The 16,151-nt window shown below is 33.7% G+C and overlaps 1 protein-coding gene across 2 annotated transcripts in view; it reads right to left on the reverse strand.

Moving 5' to 3' along the window:
• LOC126977502 (estradiol 17-beta-dehydrogenase 11-like) overlaps nt 1-16,151 on the reverse strand; it is a 90,762-nt gene that overhangs the window by 27,185 nt on the left and 47,426 nt on the right. For both annotated transcript variants that reach the window (XR_007732217.1, XM_050826349.1), the window contains exon 3: nt 223-347. Coding sequence is in view for 1 of the 2 variants with exons in the window: in XM_050826349.1 (XP_050682306.1) it covers nt 223-347 (125 nt within the window). In the remaining variant the exon portion in view is untranslated. The remainder of the gene's footprint in view (nt 1-222; nt 348-16,151) is intronic.

Here is a 16,151-nt window from a genome sequence, read left to right on the forward strand (position 1 = left end):
GAATTATTACTTCAATTGTGCCTACATAGATTTACCCCCTTATTCATAATAGTCTGCTAACTTAAAACATTGCTAATTCTCACTCTGTCTTCTTCTATTGACCTAAGTCAGAATGAGAAAAAACTCTCCTTAGCGGCTGTTTTAAGTTAGCGGACCATTATGAATAAGGGGGTTTCACACAAACTCTCATATTTTTTTTTTTTAAAGAAGCTTAAGTCTTACTTTTCCAACATCCTCTTTCACTTTCTTGGCCACTCTATAAATGTCATCTCTTGCTGCTAAGTCCACGACGTATCCGAAGCATGTCCCACCAATCCCCTTCACTAACTTAACGGTATCTTCTAGACCTGTAACAATAATGATGAAAATTAATGAATAATTCCTTTGATAATTTAAACGTTAAAGAGGCTCTATGCCTTTTGCTGTTAGGCAACGTATGTCAACATGACAGGTTTATTACTTTAAAGTGCGTTACTCGCGATACGTCAGGCATTTTGTTTTTTTTTTTAATATTTGTGTATTAATCCTAGAAGTGAGGGTTATCACTTTAAAAATATAACAAATTGTTTAGAAAATACAAATGAAATTAAATAACAATTACGTGGTATTTAGTGTTATTAGCTATTAGGTATGTTATATACCTACTTACAAATAACAAATAAATTTTATAAAATTTAGTTAAATTAATTGCAATTATATTTATTTTATAAAGTGCGAAAAAAAAATATTTCTATTGTAGTGGTGGTTTGAGATTTTGTATTAAGTAAATTATGAATTATGGGAGTAGAAATACATTATAGAAATATTGTTAGTACTCGCTTGTACGGAGCCCTTCATGTGACAAATCGACTCACACTTGACTGGTTTTTTAGGTCAAATCGCGCCGCCAATCGACTTTTTGTTATCAATACCGAAACGTATAAATCCGCATTTCAAGGCCCTTGTATACCATTATAAGAATGTCATAATCATAAGAATTAAACATTCCTACCGCGCGAAAATAATTCCAACTATAATAATAATTATTACTGACAAATTTTCACACAGTTAATTATCTAGCCGAAAACTGGCATAGCCTGTTTTGTAGGTATATACCGGACAACGTTATAATCTGTAGTTATTACATAAGTCATCATCATCATTAAGAAGAGATCCACTGCTGGACAAAGGCCTCCCCAAAGATTTCCACGACGATCAGTCCTGCGCTGACCTCATCCAACGTATGCCGGCGATCTTAACCAGATCGTCGGTACATCTTGTCGGCCTACCAACACTGCGTTTCACGGCACGTGGTCGCCATTCCAGAAGTTTTCTGCCCCACCGGCCATCTCCGTCAGTCCGTCGAATAATGTACCCTGCCCACTTCCACTTCAGTTTCACTATCATTTGGATTAAGTTGGTGACTTTGGTTCTCCTCCGGATTTTCTCATTTCTGATTCGATCTCGCAGGAAAACTACGAGCATAGCCAGAGGGCTATGGAGAGCCATTGCCCTCTCAGCCATGAGCTTTCTCATAAGGCCCATAGTTAGCGACCACGTCTGCGTACCGTAAGTCATCACTGGCAACACACACTGGTTGAAAACCTTCGTCTTCAGACACTACGGTATTTGGGACGAGATGATTTTACGGAGCTTCCTGAACTATTACATAAGTAGGTGCATAATATAAAAAAGTATTAATTCAATAAGTAGGTACATAATAACATCGTAAAAATGTTAAAATTGTCCATTGAATATTTACTTTAAAGAATATTTGCTGTGTGTTGTACAAACAATACCATAGCCAAATGAGTAATTAACTTTAGTACCACTATAACATAAAAATAACTCATCGTGATTTAAATACATGAAAGACGTACAGTAATAAGTATGCTCATAAGAAATAACTCATTAGTGTGTTATTATAAACTCACAAATGAGTTTTTATAATATGTAAACTAATCTTTGACTAAGTACATATTGCGTAATATATCTTACCTACTCAAGATCCGCATGCAGTTACTTATTATCTTATTAAATAAAATTCTCGTGTCACGGTGTGTGTTACCAAACTCCTCCGAAACGCCTAAACCAATTTGTTTGAAAATTTGTCTGAGAATCGGCCAATATATTTCATACCCCTAAATTATAAGGGTCGCCCATTCCTAAATATTTTTTTTTATCTTTTTCGACATTTTTTTTAATTTTTATTTTATTATGATTCAGCATTAAAAAATACATACAACTTAAAATTTTCACCCATCTACGATCAACACCTATTTTTGTATCCCGATTTTAATATTATTCTATTTTATATACAAGTTGCAAGATGGCTATCGAATATAATGATTATTGTAATGCGATAACTTTTATGTACGATAATATTTGGTAATTCTAAGAATCGGTCGTCATCTACTTTTTATACCCAATTAAGTAATTTTTTTTAACCGACTTCAAACAAAGGAGGAGGTTCTCAATTCGTCGGTATGTTTTTGTTTTTTATGTTTGTTACCTCAAAATTTTGGACTGGGTGAACCAATTTAGATAATTCTTTTTTTATTTGAAAGCTGGTGCTTCCCGCGTGGTCCCATTGTAATTTGGTACAGATTTGACAATGGCAACCATGAGAATACCATAAAAGTCTTTAATTTGCTATAAGTTTGTGCGCGGCAAATTTAAGAATAACTCAATATCGCGCCAAGCGATTACGATAATTCGGATCCAAAAACAACAATAACCGTTACGTTAGAATTAGATCCATTAATTAGATTGTATAAAAATACGCAACTATTTTTATACTTTTTAGTGCATATTATATCTATATTTATGTATATTTGTTTTGAAATAGTGTTTTTGAAGTTGGTTGTTCTTTTGTTAAAATGAAAAATTATTATTATGGTGCGTAGGCGGGTCGTTGGGATTAAAATTTGTTTAAAAATAATAATAAGTTACGTTTTTAAACTATTTACTATGTAGGTAAGGTGTTAAAAAGTAATCTGCGAATAACATTGTGGGTTACATTTTCAACTTCCTTTATTATATACACTGAATATATATTATAATAATAATTTGTTATTGCAAATTAATAAATCACAGTGGCGCTCATAATTTTAGCATTTTCCAAGAAAGCCTCATCTCACCAAACCAGTTGGAGGCTCCTTTGCACAGGATGCCGGCTAGATTATGGGTACCACAACGACGCCTATTTCTGCCGCCTAGCAGTAATGTGTAAGCATTATTGTGTTTCGGTCAGAAGGGCTAGTGAAATTACTAGAAATACATTGGATGTTTCAAAAATCCCGACCGGCACTGCATTGTAATAGGCAGGGCGTATTAATTACCATCAGCTGAACGTCCTGTTCGTCTTGTTCCTTATTGTCATAAAAAAATCTCGTCGTAGGTTATATTAGAATAGTAAGATAGTCTAATGGCGTCTCTATAGAGACATATATTTCGGAAGAAATAGATGAGATTATATAAAGTAAGATGGAACGTTTCACATAACACTAGCTTGCTGTTCATTGAAACGATTCTTTCCTTGTATCGCAACAGTTATGTTGTTGTAACTGATGCGTGACCACAGAACAGACCTGATGATAATTTGATAACCAGAGATTCCCACCGCCCACGTCGACTGAAATAGCAGCACGAAAATTTGATTTAGGCTGGGCACAAACGTTCGGAAACCGGATTAGGTTTCCTGATCAGGAATTCAGATTCGGAATTCCGTGAGACTAGCGCAAACGTCCGGTTTTTTTGTTCTTTTTTTTTACGACCAGTACGAAAAGAGACGCTTGTGAAAGTGCACGAATTGATTACTATTGCACTTTTACTGGCGCTAAACAAGAAGTAGAGGAATCGTCGTTACTGGGTACGCCTGTTGAATACTCGGAGATTAACAGATAGTCAATTTTATCTCAAAAAAGCAAGATTACGAGAACACTCAGATGAATTCTTCAAATATTACAGGATGTCAGTGAAATCATTTGATGAGCTTTATAATGGCATACGAGAGAAATTTAAATTTGTTACCTACGACGTGTCTACAGACGTCCACTCGCTACAAAGCTCGCGCGAATCTGAATTGAAATTTCCGTGCGTGTGCGGCGGCTGAGCCTAAATGTATAGAGCTGCATTTTGGATGACGTCATTGAGTTATTTCCGTTCTTACAAACCGAACGCACGGAACCGAACGTTAGGTTTTTTTCTGTCCGGTAACTTAATTACTAATTACTAACTACTAATACTAATACTACTAATTACTAACTTTCGGTAATTTTTAATGTAATTAGAGCTCAGGTTTCGAAATCTGTACTCCTGATCAAGAAACCTAATCCGGTTTCCGAACGTTTGCGCCCAGCCTTAATTGAGCACTTGGAGTTTGCACGCATTGTTATATAAACGAAAGTACTTTCCATATTATGTTTAGTAGGAGACACGGCGTAGCGTGGGGCATTTTTTGGTAGGGAATCATCTTACGGGCTCGCGTCACTAACATGCTCATGACCGACGATCGCGATAAATAAATAATTATTCATATTTAGACACTTTTTGGATTGGTGAAATCTCGTGAGTTCGCGTCACCGAAATGCTTATAGCAGTATATCTGTAGCTATACAGTGTCGCATTCTAATGTGCATTGTTAAAATAGTGTTTTTGTTTTTTTAATATATAAATGAAAATAAGTTTCAAAAATAAATTGAAACTAAAAAAACATTGTTTTTAAGCATTGTGAAATTTCAATTTTTAAAATACTAAAATTTAAAATAAAATCTGGGACAGTTTTGTTTCCGAAGCGGTAGTAGTGTCTAGTATAATTATAATAATAATAATCTAATTTGATAAAATTTAAGTACTGTCTCGCCTTACTGAGTACACCAAACTTTTTTGAGGCCATTTTTTTCTTCTCTTCCAAGTAACAACGAAACTGACCGTATGCCGATACAAGCTGTCGCAGTTAAGGGAATGATCTCGAATTAAGGGGATACGACAAAGGTAGGCTTTTGAGCGGTGAACGCACAAACTCGTGTCTCAATGGCGGCAAAGCACTTGGTACCGTTCACAAATGTAAACAATGTTAAGTGTAATTTATGTTGTAAACATAAAAAATATAGATATCTAACTTAATAACAACCAAGGAAAGAGTTGTCGCTTTTCAGATATTTTTTTGAATAATTTATAAATGTTGTTGCCGGTACTAATTCAAATTCAAATATTTTTATTCAAAATAGGATTTATAATCACTTATTGAGCGTCAAAATCTACCACCCATTCAAAAGAGACTGCCTCAGACCTGAGAAGAATGGGCGCAAGAAACTCAGCGGGCTTTTTTTTATATAAAATATGAATTACAATGTAATATCGTACAATAAACATTAATAATTAAAGAGCCTGAGGGTGTTCGCTTTAGTCCCAGTCCGCGGTGTCATTAAGAAAATCGTTTATGCTATAATAACCTTTCCCATACAAACGTTTTTTAACAATTCTTTTAAATTTCGTAACACATTTGTTTTGTACATTTTCTGGGATCATATTGTAGAAGCATATACATCGCCCAACAAAAGACTTACTAACTCGACCCAACCGAGTAGTAGGCATAACAAGTTTATGTTTGTTCCTCGTGTTAACATTATGAATGTCACAGTTTCTAGAAAATTCCTCAATGTGCTTATGAACATACAAAACATTAATATAACAAACATTAATATAACAAAAGATTAATATAAACAAAATATTATACAATAACATTCACTTGCTATTTACTTTACAGGCGAATACAACAAGACACAAAATATCAACAAGGTCGTAAGGCACAACAGGGGTCCGTATATTGTAAAAGATTTAATAATTTGTACTTATTTTGTAATACGATTACAAGTGAATCATTTTTTATTTGCATGGTGGCCAAATTTTATTATATGAAGCCTATCTACATCATTGAATCATTTGAATGGTTGCTTTTAAACTCAAACTCAAAAGTAGTCACGTAGGTCAAAGAAATGACTGTTATGTATATCAAAGTTCTACAATCGACCACGACTTCGATAAAGTTGGGCTTTACCACAGTAGACGTACATATGTCTACTGTGGCTTTACTGAGAAGAAGTTTTTATTGATGTAGGCGTCTCATTGCGGAAATCCATAATTATAACTTTGATTTAATTTTTCTTTATTGTTAATTCCGCCAATATTTGTCTTTAAACAATTCGACACGTGTTTCGCCACTCAAGCCAATGAGTCTCGTGCCAGATTTTGGCGAGACAACACGTCCTGAGGATACCTCGTGTAGAGGCGGAACACGTGTCGAATTGTTTAAAGACAAATATTGGCGGAATTAACACTAAAGAAAACTTAAATCATTTGTATGAGAAGAAGTTTGCACAGCTGCATAAGTTTACAAATTATATTAAATACAATCAATGCAATGTAACTAGCAAAAAAAGGTATCTAAATGAACAAAAAGAAAACATGAACAATTATGTATTTATGTACATTATAAATAATAATAATATTGACACACTCTTACACAAATTATCTTGCCCCAAACTAGGCATAGCCTGTACTATATGTACAAGACAACGATATATTTAATACAATATACTTACTTAAACTGACATAAATACATATAACAACATCCATATTCATCATATAAATGATTGCACCTACAGGGATTCGAACCCGGGACCCGGGAAATAAATACAGATTTTATGCGAAAATTATAAAAACATTTAAAACTATTTAAAGGAAATACAGTTTTAAATTTAACAACAAAAGGAGGTCAAGCAGACCCCTCATCCACAGCAACGTGATGCATGGAGCAGCAATCGTTTCCTTCGACCTTTATAGACTAAAGTCTAAACACGTGGTCAGCAACGACACCATCAGACGGTCCTGTGTGCGCCTCGTACCAATTGGTCCGCGGCCGTACTGAGTACGATCCGGACGGTAATAATAATAATTCTGTACGATGGCTGGTTGTTCGGCCGTACCAAATCCGATCATGTGTTTCAGCTATTAGAGGGCAGCGGGCAGCAGACACATTCAAAGTCAAAGTCAAATAAAATTTATTCAATTAGGCTTAAGCGCTTTTGAAACGTCACTACAAATATTTCTTTTACATTACTGAATTTACCATACGTTAGCAAAAGTAGAGCTCGCGAGACGAACATACAAGAAACTCAACGGCCACTCTTTTCAATCAAATAGAGTATTTTACAATGGCTGTAATATACATAACAAATTATTTTCTAAGGTGCTGCATCCAATATATGAGTCGTGTTTAAATAATATAAATTATTTCATAAAAAGTTCTTGCTGAAAGCACAAATGGGGAAGTTTTCTTGCACCTTGCTTTACGTCACACTATTAAGATGATTGAACCCGTGAGATAAAGTTATATCTTTATAGTGATACTAGCTGACCCAGCAAACGTTGTATTGCCGATATTAAAATCGCGATACAAAAGTAACTGTTGATGGGTGAAAATTTTAAGTTGTATGTACTTTTTAATGCTGACTCATAATCAAACAAATTTAAAAAAAAATTGGCGTGGACCACCCTTAACATTTAGGGGGATGAAAAATAGATGTTGTCCGATTCTCAGACCTACCCAATATGCACTCAAAATTTCATGAGAATCAGCCGTTTCGAAGGAGTTTAACTACAAACACCGCGACATGAGAATTTTATATATTAGATAAATATATCTTCTGAATGTACCGTAATATAATTATATGAAAGTGGTTCATGGCTGTCTTACTAACTGTGATACGAGTACGATCTAATAATATAACTGTTATTGTAGACTAATCAAGTGGAATATATTGTGAGTATAATATATTTTACGGAACTAATTACTTATTTATATATATAAAATGATAGAGGTTTTCATTTGTGCGCGCATCACGGAAAATCTACGAAATAGATTTCAATTAAGTCTTCTAAGATATTCCTTAGAGACTCGGCACTTATCTAGAAAAAATATAGCGATATCTTAATTTGATATAAAGTTATTAAAGTCTTAAGAAACAACGATTCTTGCACTACGGGCACAATAATGTGTGAACGCAGACGCCGCGGCTATTATCTAGCTATAGTCTATCCCCCTTATTCATAATAGTCTGCTAACTTAAAGCATTGCTTATTCTCACTCTGTCTTCTTCTATTGACCTAAGTCAGAATGAGAAAAAAAAACACCCCTAAGCGGCTGTTTAAAGTTAGCGGACCATTAAGAATAAGGGGGCATAGCTATAGTCTAGTCACATTACGTTGGTTACTTATTCAGTGTTATAAGTACAGTTATTCAAATAACAATAATGAAAAACATTTCGGCATAAAATCAACAAAAGTTAATACAAAATGTTCAACAATCTACTTATCAAGGTATAATGTATATCCAGGTATATAACCTTATCCCTACTGATATAACTATATCACACCTATAGCGACCTTACACATAAAATCATGTCACGGGCCACATAGATCCCACACAGAGTTCTAGTTAGGTCTGAATCAATGTAAAACCAAAATATTGTGAATTGGTTTAGTTGTAAGTATTAAATCCCCCCCCCCCCACTCCACCCCACACCCCTCTTATACTTATATTTATATATTATACACGTATATACATATCTATGTATTTATTTACCTTAGTTTTTAAGTTAGTCTTAAGTTCTAGTCATTAGTATTAAGTGAGGTTAAGTGAGCAAATAGCCAGGTTTTCCCAGTTTCCTGAATTTTCCCCCACAAACCTTGTGTAAACTGTATTAGTTTTAAAGCATAATATAGTTTTATCCCTCAACACGTAGATAGGGTTGTAGAAATAAGTTTTCTGGTACCTACATATATAAGGCTTAATTGTAAATTGCTTTAATAAGAAGATTATAAGTAATTTTGTATATATATTTTACTATCAAATATAGAAATTTGGAATTTGATTTTTGATTTCCTAGTTTGGGGGTCGAGGGTAATTTTAAGCAAAATTGTATATCTTTTTACAACAAATAAAGACTCATTAATATTATTGCTATCTTTTTAAGATATAATATATTTAAAATTCCAATGATCTTGATAAAATCACACTTATAAATGATCTAAATCGAATATTAATGATCATTAGTTATCCATTAACCTCTACAAAACATTAAACATTAGCATTAAAAATTAATTTTTCCTTGAAAATTCTAGTTTAGTTAATCTTCCTCAAACACAACTTCCTTAACTGTTCACTGCGTCTCTGTTTGCAAATTCTTTTTTATTTATTACTAGCTGACCCGACAGACGTTGTTCTGTTTATCTATGTATATATATAAATGAATTGCTGTTCGTTAGTCTCGCTAAAACTCGAGAACGGCTGGAGCGATTTGGCTAATTTTGGTCTTGAATTATTTGTGGAAGTACAGGGAAGGTTTAAAGGTAAATAAATAGGAAAATGCTCAGAATTAAATAAAAACAACAAATTTGTTTTTCCTTTGATGCGTACCCCGTCAAATTTATTGACGCAACGGTTTGACAGTTATGCTGTGAAACAATTTCGTTACAACAACAGGGTGCATTTTTACGAAGCAATACTTGATATTATTTAATATTGACAAATTCATAAAAAAAAAAAAACATTATTTTATTTATTATATACAGAACAACGTCTGTCGGGTCAGCTAGTAATAAATAAAATATAGTTTTTATATGAATTTGTCAATAATATATACATCAAAAATTACTTCGTAAAATATGTACACTGCTGTCGTAATGAAATTGTTTCACAGCAGAACTGTCAAACCGTGCGTCAATAAATTCTCTCATAGAAATTATGTATGGACACATCAAAGGAAAAACAAATTTGTTGTTTTTATTTAATTTAGCAGCATTTTCCTATTTATTCACCTTTTAAACCTTCTCTGGACTTCCACAAATAATTCAAGACCTAAATTTGCCAAATCGGTCCAGCCGTTCTCGAGTTTTAGCGAGACTAACGAACAGCAATACATTTTTATATATATAGATATTTCGTCATAATATTACAAATATTGGAATATGAAACCAGCACCGAGGGCTTAAATAAAATATTATTTTACTTAGGCCCTATGTATATGTTAAGAGAACGGATATAACAAAATGGTTAGTACTTAGTCTGAGATCCATAGAACTTACTAAGACTTTGCTCAGACTTTACTTGCGTAAAACTTAGCAGAAGTTTAGTACAATCCTTGATTTTGATTATAATCGTTAGACAGTTCAAAATTATACTGAGCTTAAGCTAAGACAGCCCAATGTAAAAGTTAAGTTCGCGCTTACACACTCAGCTAAGTTTTGCTTAAGGCGAAGAATAAGCAGAAAACACGCAAACAAGGTGTTTTTAGACAAGTTTTGTGGTGAAAGTATAGCATTTCGAGCTATGAACACTACTTAATCCTGTTACACATATCCTTAAGTCTTATTTGTAGGTTGCTTATTGCTTGCTGTCGGTTATAGTTAACACTGCCGAGTCTTTTTGAACTACCACTTTTCTTTGAAGTTAAACAAGTTTTTTAGCCACGCCATGTGACGCATTTTTTGGTACTTCTTTCAGAAAAGTAATTCTTATAGCTTGTACTTTTTTGTGTAGGTTCATTTATTCAGATTAGTAGTGAATAACGAGGATTGTAAGCATATAAACTGTTTTCCACGCAAGAATTTTGAAAATATTGGCTTTGTTACATAGATTTCGGGCCGGCAGCTGTGAACTCATATCGCTCAAGGTCGCTGGCATTTAGTGTCGCCTTAAGTAAAGTCGGAGAAAAGTCTGAGTACGCTTAATAGATCTCAGCCTTAGATTAAGGATTGGTCTCCGCTGCGCTCCAACTAGACAACGCACTAGCTAAAAACAATAGCTTTTTATTAACGTTTAACAGAACATGTTTCACGTCAACGTCTTCACGTCAACTATAAGTTGCAGCACTTTGCGACTACGCCTGCGGTATCTAATTGGAGCGCAGCGGACACCAATCTTTAATCTATGGGTGAGTACTTATTTTATATTAAAAAAATTCGCATCTTGATTCTCTATGACGTTAGTTATGAATTGCATTTGCAAAAATAGTGTATAAGTAGCATATTTCTTAAAATATCTCCAAACACCGACCTTTCGGATGTAGATTTGGCCATATTGTAAGTGAAAACCCTTGAACGCATTTGTGCAAACCAATTAATGTTGCGAGTACATTCATGTACACAATAATCCTTTATTAAGAGAGGTGTCTATTGATAGACGCCTTTTCCAACTTCTTCCACTCTTTTCTATCTTTAGCTTTTTCTATCTTTCTAGATCTTATTTTGCCTGCTATCGTTTAGTTGCTTAGTTCATCTGACAATATCCTGTATTGTCCTTCCCGTTTACTTTTTAGATTTTTTGGATACCAGTCTTTGATGGCTTTCCCCTTATTTGTCTGTACCCAGTTTGTGTACCCCGTCCATAGTACCATTTAAGTTTTCTTATAGTATTAGTCAGATTGTGAAGGCATAAAAGGCATTTATTTTCTCAAAATGCATTCCCTTAGAATTCTTCTGAGAAGCGGCGCAAGAAACTCTCCCAGCATTCTTTTTTTGCGCTCTTTTTAATAAATTCATGTTGAGAGTACATTCATATTATACATAATACAAACATCTACATATAATATAGAAACATATAAATTAAATGAAATGTCTAATACAAGGATGTACCTAATGATGTATGAGATGTAAATATTAATGAATGGTAAAATAATTTTTTATTGACATAGGTACAAGTTCAAAAGGATGTTGTTTTTCGCAATGAGACCCTTTTTTACATCTAACTGAGTTGCCAACAATATATTTTATTTGTATCTATTGTCTCAGAATTCGAATAAAACCTTGAAAAAGCGTTATTATTACGCGGAAATAGTTTTTTTTGTGTTGGTTGACTATTTATTCTTCACATTAAAATATTATTTTTAAAAACTTGTTTGATTGCGTACCTTTTAAGGGTATGTATAAAATTTAAACTGAAATATATACTTTTGGAGAGATAACTTGTTTGGAACTGTTTAGAGGAATGTCGCATTGCCAAAATGCTCTAATGTCACCACTTCGGAAAAGTTGAGCTTTAATGAGAAGAAGTGGCTCTCATTGCCACTTATTTTAATCTATATTTACAGTTTCAGCATTTTACATTGTCTTTTATACAATACTAGTGGACCCGACAGACGTTGTCCTTTGTACACACGTCTTAAATTTGAAAAGGTCGGTCCAGCCGTTAGGAGGAGTTCACTAACATACACATGAGCAGGAGAATTATATAATATGGACGGAATTGAGAATCTAAACCAATCTCAAATTCACTGAAACAAACAAAAAAATCATCAAAATCAGTCCCAGCCGCTTAAGAGCTAGTTTAATTGTGAATCTAAACCATTCTTGAATCCACCTGAAGACACACCAATCTCAAATTCACTGGAACACACAAAAATATCATCACAATCGGTCCAGCCACTTAGGAGGTAGTTTAATTGTGAATCTAAACCATCCTCGAATCCACCTGAAGACACACAGTGAGTTTCATCAAAATCGGTCCAGCCGTCTAGGAGGAGTTCAGTGACATACACACGCACACAAGAAATATATATATATATTAAGATATGTAAATTGATGTACCTAAATTACCTAAACGTTTTGACATACTTATGTAAGGTAAAAAAAAAGAAAAAGAAGTAAAAAATCTTAAAACAAACTCACAAGAGTAACGACTGCAGTAGTTGTATCAATTCGCATACACTGTAAATAAGAAAAGGTAATTTGCTAACATTTATATATTTAAAGTAATAAATTAAAATGGTATATTATCAAATTGTATATGACCAGGCACGACAAACAGCGCATGAGGCATGAACCAGCCATCGCTTCCCTCGCACATATTTTAGGAAAGGTAACGACCCGCCCCACGATGCTGCCACGAGCAGCATAACTGTATGTAACTATCAACTTGATACATACCATATAAAAAGGAACTTGTAAAAAAAGACTAAATATATATAAAGTTGAATAAAGCAAAAAATATTTAACAGATTATTTAATATAAAATCACCGCTTGCGATGGAAAGAAGGTTGTATTTGATTTAGTGACTAAACGCTACTATACTAATTGTGTTCCTTTTTTCAAGTTCAAATTCATGGGTACCTCTTAAAAAAAACCTTTAGACAAAACACGGGATTGCGTCTGGAGACAGGGATACGAATTGGGAGAGAGAAGGCGGGTCCACGGACCTGTTTGCGATTGCGCTTAACTAACGAAAGAGTCACGCATTGTACCTACTGATGCATCCACAGTTCATTTATATTGAAGTTCTATATTTATTCATTAAAAAATAACATATTTGGAACAAGAATCGAGTACCAAGTACTCTCTGTTTCTGTATAGTCAATATTAAGGCATGGTTTTTATAGATTATGTACAAGATATTTAAGGAATCAATTTCTTTGAAAACATTATTAGTTTCCTGGGTAGAAAAAAACTCAAAGTTATATATAAAAAATAGAATAAGCCTACGGCATAAATACTTCACAACAGTCATCAGATTTGAACTAATAACCAAACTACATATTTTCGATAGCGTATGCATATTACATTTTCAAAAATATACCTTAAAATTTTTTTTAACAAAAAAATAACCGCCTTCAAAAAGAATATTCCAAAACAATAGATATAATGTGCACTAAAAAGTATAAAAATAATTGCGTATTTTTATACAATCTAAATTATTAATCTTATTCTAGTTACGATTATTGTTATTTTAGGGATCGGTGTCATTCGGCCGCAACCCGCTCTCGCCTCTCGTCTCCTCACGACTCAAGCTCATCTCACCTATAACTATGTATGTAGTAACAAACCTATTTTGGATGACACCGACTCCAAAAATTACAATAATCGTAACTAGAATAAGATTAATAATTTAGATTGTATAAATATACGCAATTATTTTTATACTTTTTAGTGCACATTATATCTATTGTGTTGGAATAGTGTTTTTGAAAGCGGTTGTTTTTTTGTTATTTTTTTTTATTTTATAATTTTTAGTGAATTTCAAGTACACTAACTAACAATTTGTCTAAATATGTGTAAATATACAAAACTTTTCAATGCAGCAATGAACTTAAGTACTTTGCAATTTGATTACAGACAGTGTTCCGTTACTTTGTCATGGATTCCGTTATCAGAACCTAACCAAACTCTCACCAAACTATCTTTGAAGTATATGCTTTCCAATAAAAAAAGAATCATCGAAATTGGATGGCGCGATATTGAATTATTCGTAAATTTATTATCCACTTTGCTATACGTTTGTATAGCAAAATTTAAAACTTTTATGGTTTTCTCATGGATTCCACTGTCGGATCTGGACCAAATTACAGTGGGACCACACGCACCAGCTTTTAAATAAAAAAAGAATTATCAAAATCGGTTCACACAGTCGAAAGTTTTGAGGTAACAAACATAAAAACAAAAAAAAAACGACGAATTGAGAACCTCCTCCTTTTTTGAAGTCGGTTAGTTAATCTTACCTAAAGTAGACATGATCAACAATTAAATACAACTTAAATAGGTACACGCTCTAGTTCATATCGTTATATAAATTCGTAATAAGTACATTTCGGATGCAGTGAGATTGTGAAATGCGGATTATTAGAAGTTAACAACTGTGTACTTTTCACTGAGTTCTAAGAAAGTATCTAAAGAGCTTCCTTCAATATTGAAGTTTGGTGTGTGTTCTTGCATAGAGTCTTCCTCATTAGGAACAAGAACCGCTACAGAAAACCTATGCGAAGTATTCGCAAAGCTGTTACTTATTTATTTTATTATTTAAACATACTAAACATAGAAAATATGAATTGCCCGTTTGTAATGCCGGAAACCATATTTTTGAAGTTATACTTCTTTAGGCGCGTTATGACAAAATGATTAGAGTAAAATTTTAAGATGCGCGCGCATCACTGTAACATAAAAAAGTAACAGGTTTTTTTTTTTTCTTCTTTTGGCAATAGCGTTTAAGTAACAGGTTTGGTTCTTAAAATTTTCTGACGTTTGCGTCATTCGTTTTATTTTGTTTCTTCGTCCTTTATTAGGACAGGCAAAGGGTTCAAGCCCATACAGCCGTATTCACTATTTATTAAATAATTTTCAAAGCCATCTTTGCAAGACTTTTACAAAGTGTTTTTTTCTAAAAATGTAGAATAGCACGAGGAATAAATCATTTTAATGAATATGCTTTGTTAGGCCAAAGAAGTATTACTTCTTGCGTGCATACATAACTACACACACACTTTTTTTTTTATTTCTATCTGTATATTCATATCTTGCGGAGATATTCTTAGGTATGTTCTAGAATTTCACAGGCAGATAGCTAATGTTTCATTTTCGATAATTTACTAGATAAAAGGTCATGGTTTTATTAGAATGGTAAGAAAGTCCCCACATAAAATTGTGGTCATATTTGTGTTGGTATGGTCCAACTTAAGCCAACCTGGCGGTCCTTAAGCTTGTAAAAATCATACATTACGTCTTGGGCATAAAAACGGCAGCAGTTATTTTTATGCATGTTCATTAATGCGCTGTGCTATTTCTGCTTTGTCAATTGAACCTTACTTAAAGGTGATAAGATATAAATTGCATTATTAGATGTTTATTATGTTGATGCGAACACGTAATTGTAATTTTTGTATGGAATATTGAGGAATGGAATATGGAGTATCTAGGATTATTTTATGGAAGTATATCCAAGTGTTGTAAGGCAAAACTTGGGCTACTTTTATTTTAAAAGCCAAGAAATGGTGTACAAATTTGAATCAGTGGTCGACAGCTACGTAAATGCAATTTGCGATGGCGAAGTTGCGCGCGGTTGCCATTATAAGGAGCCGTCGTTGTTGGCATGTGTTACTCCGCGCTTTAGGCTAGGGTTACTATGGATGCGAGTTCTGACGAAAATTTGTTCTGACGAGTTCTGACGGATTCGTCAGAAGAAACAAACGCCTGGTATCCAATGACAGTGTTAACACTGGCAATGACGAACGCGTCAGAACATGCACGACGTCGTCAGAACCACTCGAGCGTTCAAACGAGTTTGATTTTTTCGCACGACCTGCGTCTGCGAATTTCGAGTGATTTGGTTTCCACTATGGATAAC

Source organism: Leptidea sinapis, chromosome 45, assembly GCF_905404315.1.
Source record: "Leptidea sinapis chromosome 45, ilLepSina1.1, whole genome shotgun sequence".
Classification (NCBI taxonomy): domain Eukaryota; kingdom Metazoa; phylum Arthropoda; class Insecta; order Lepidoptera; family Pieridae; genus Leptidea; species Leptidea sinapis.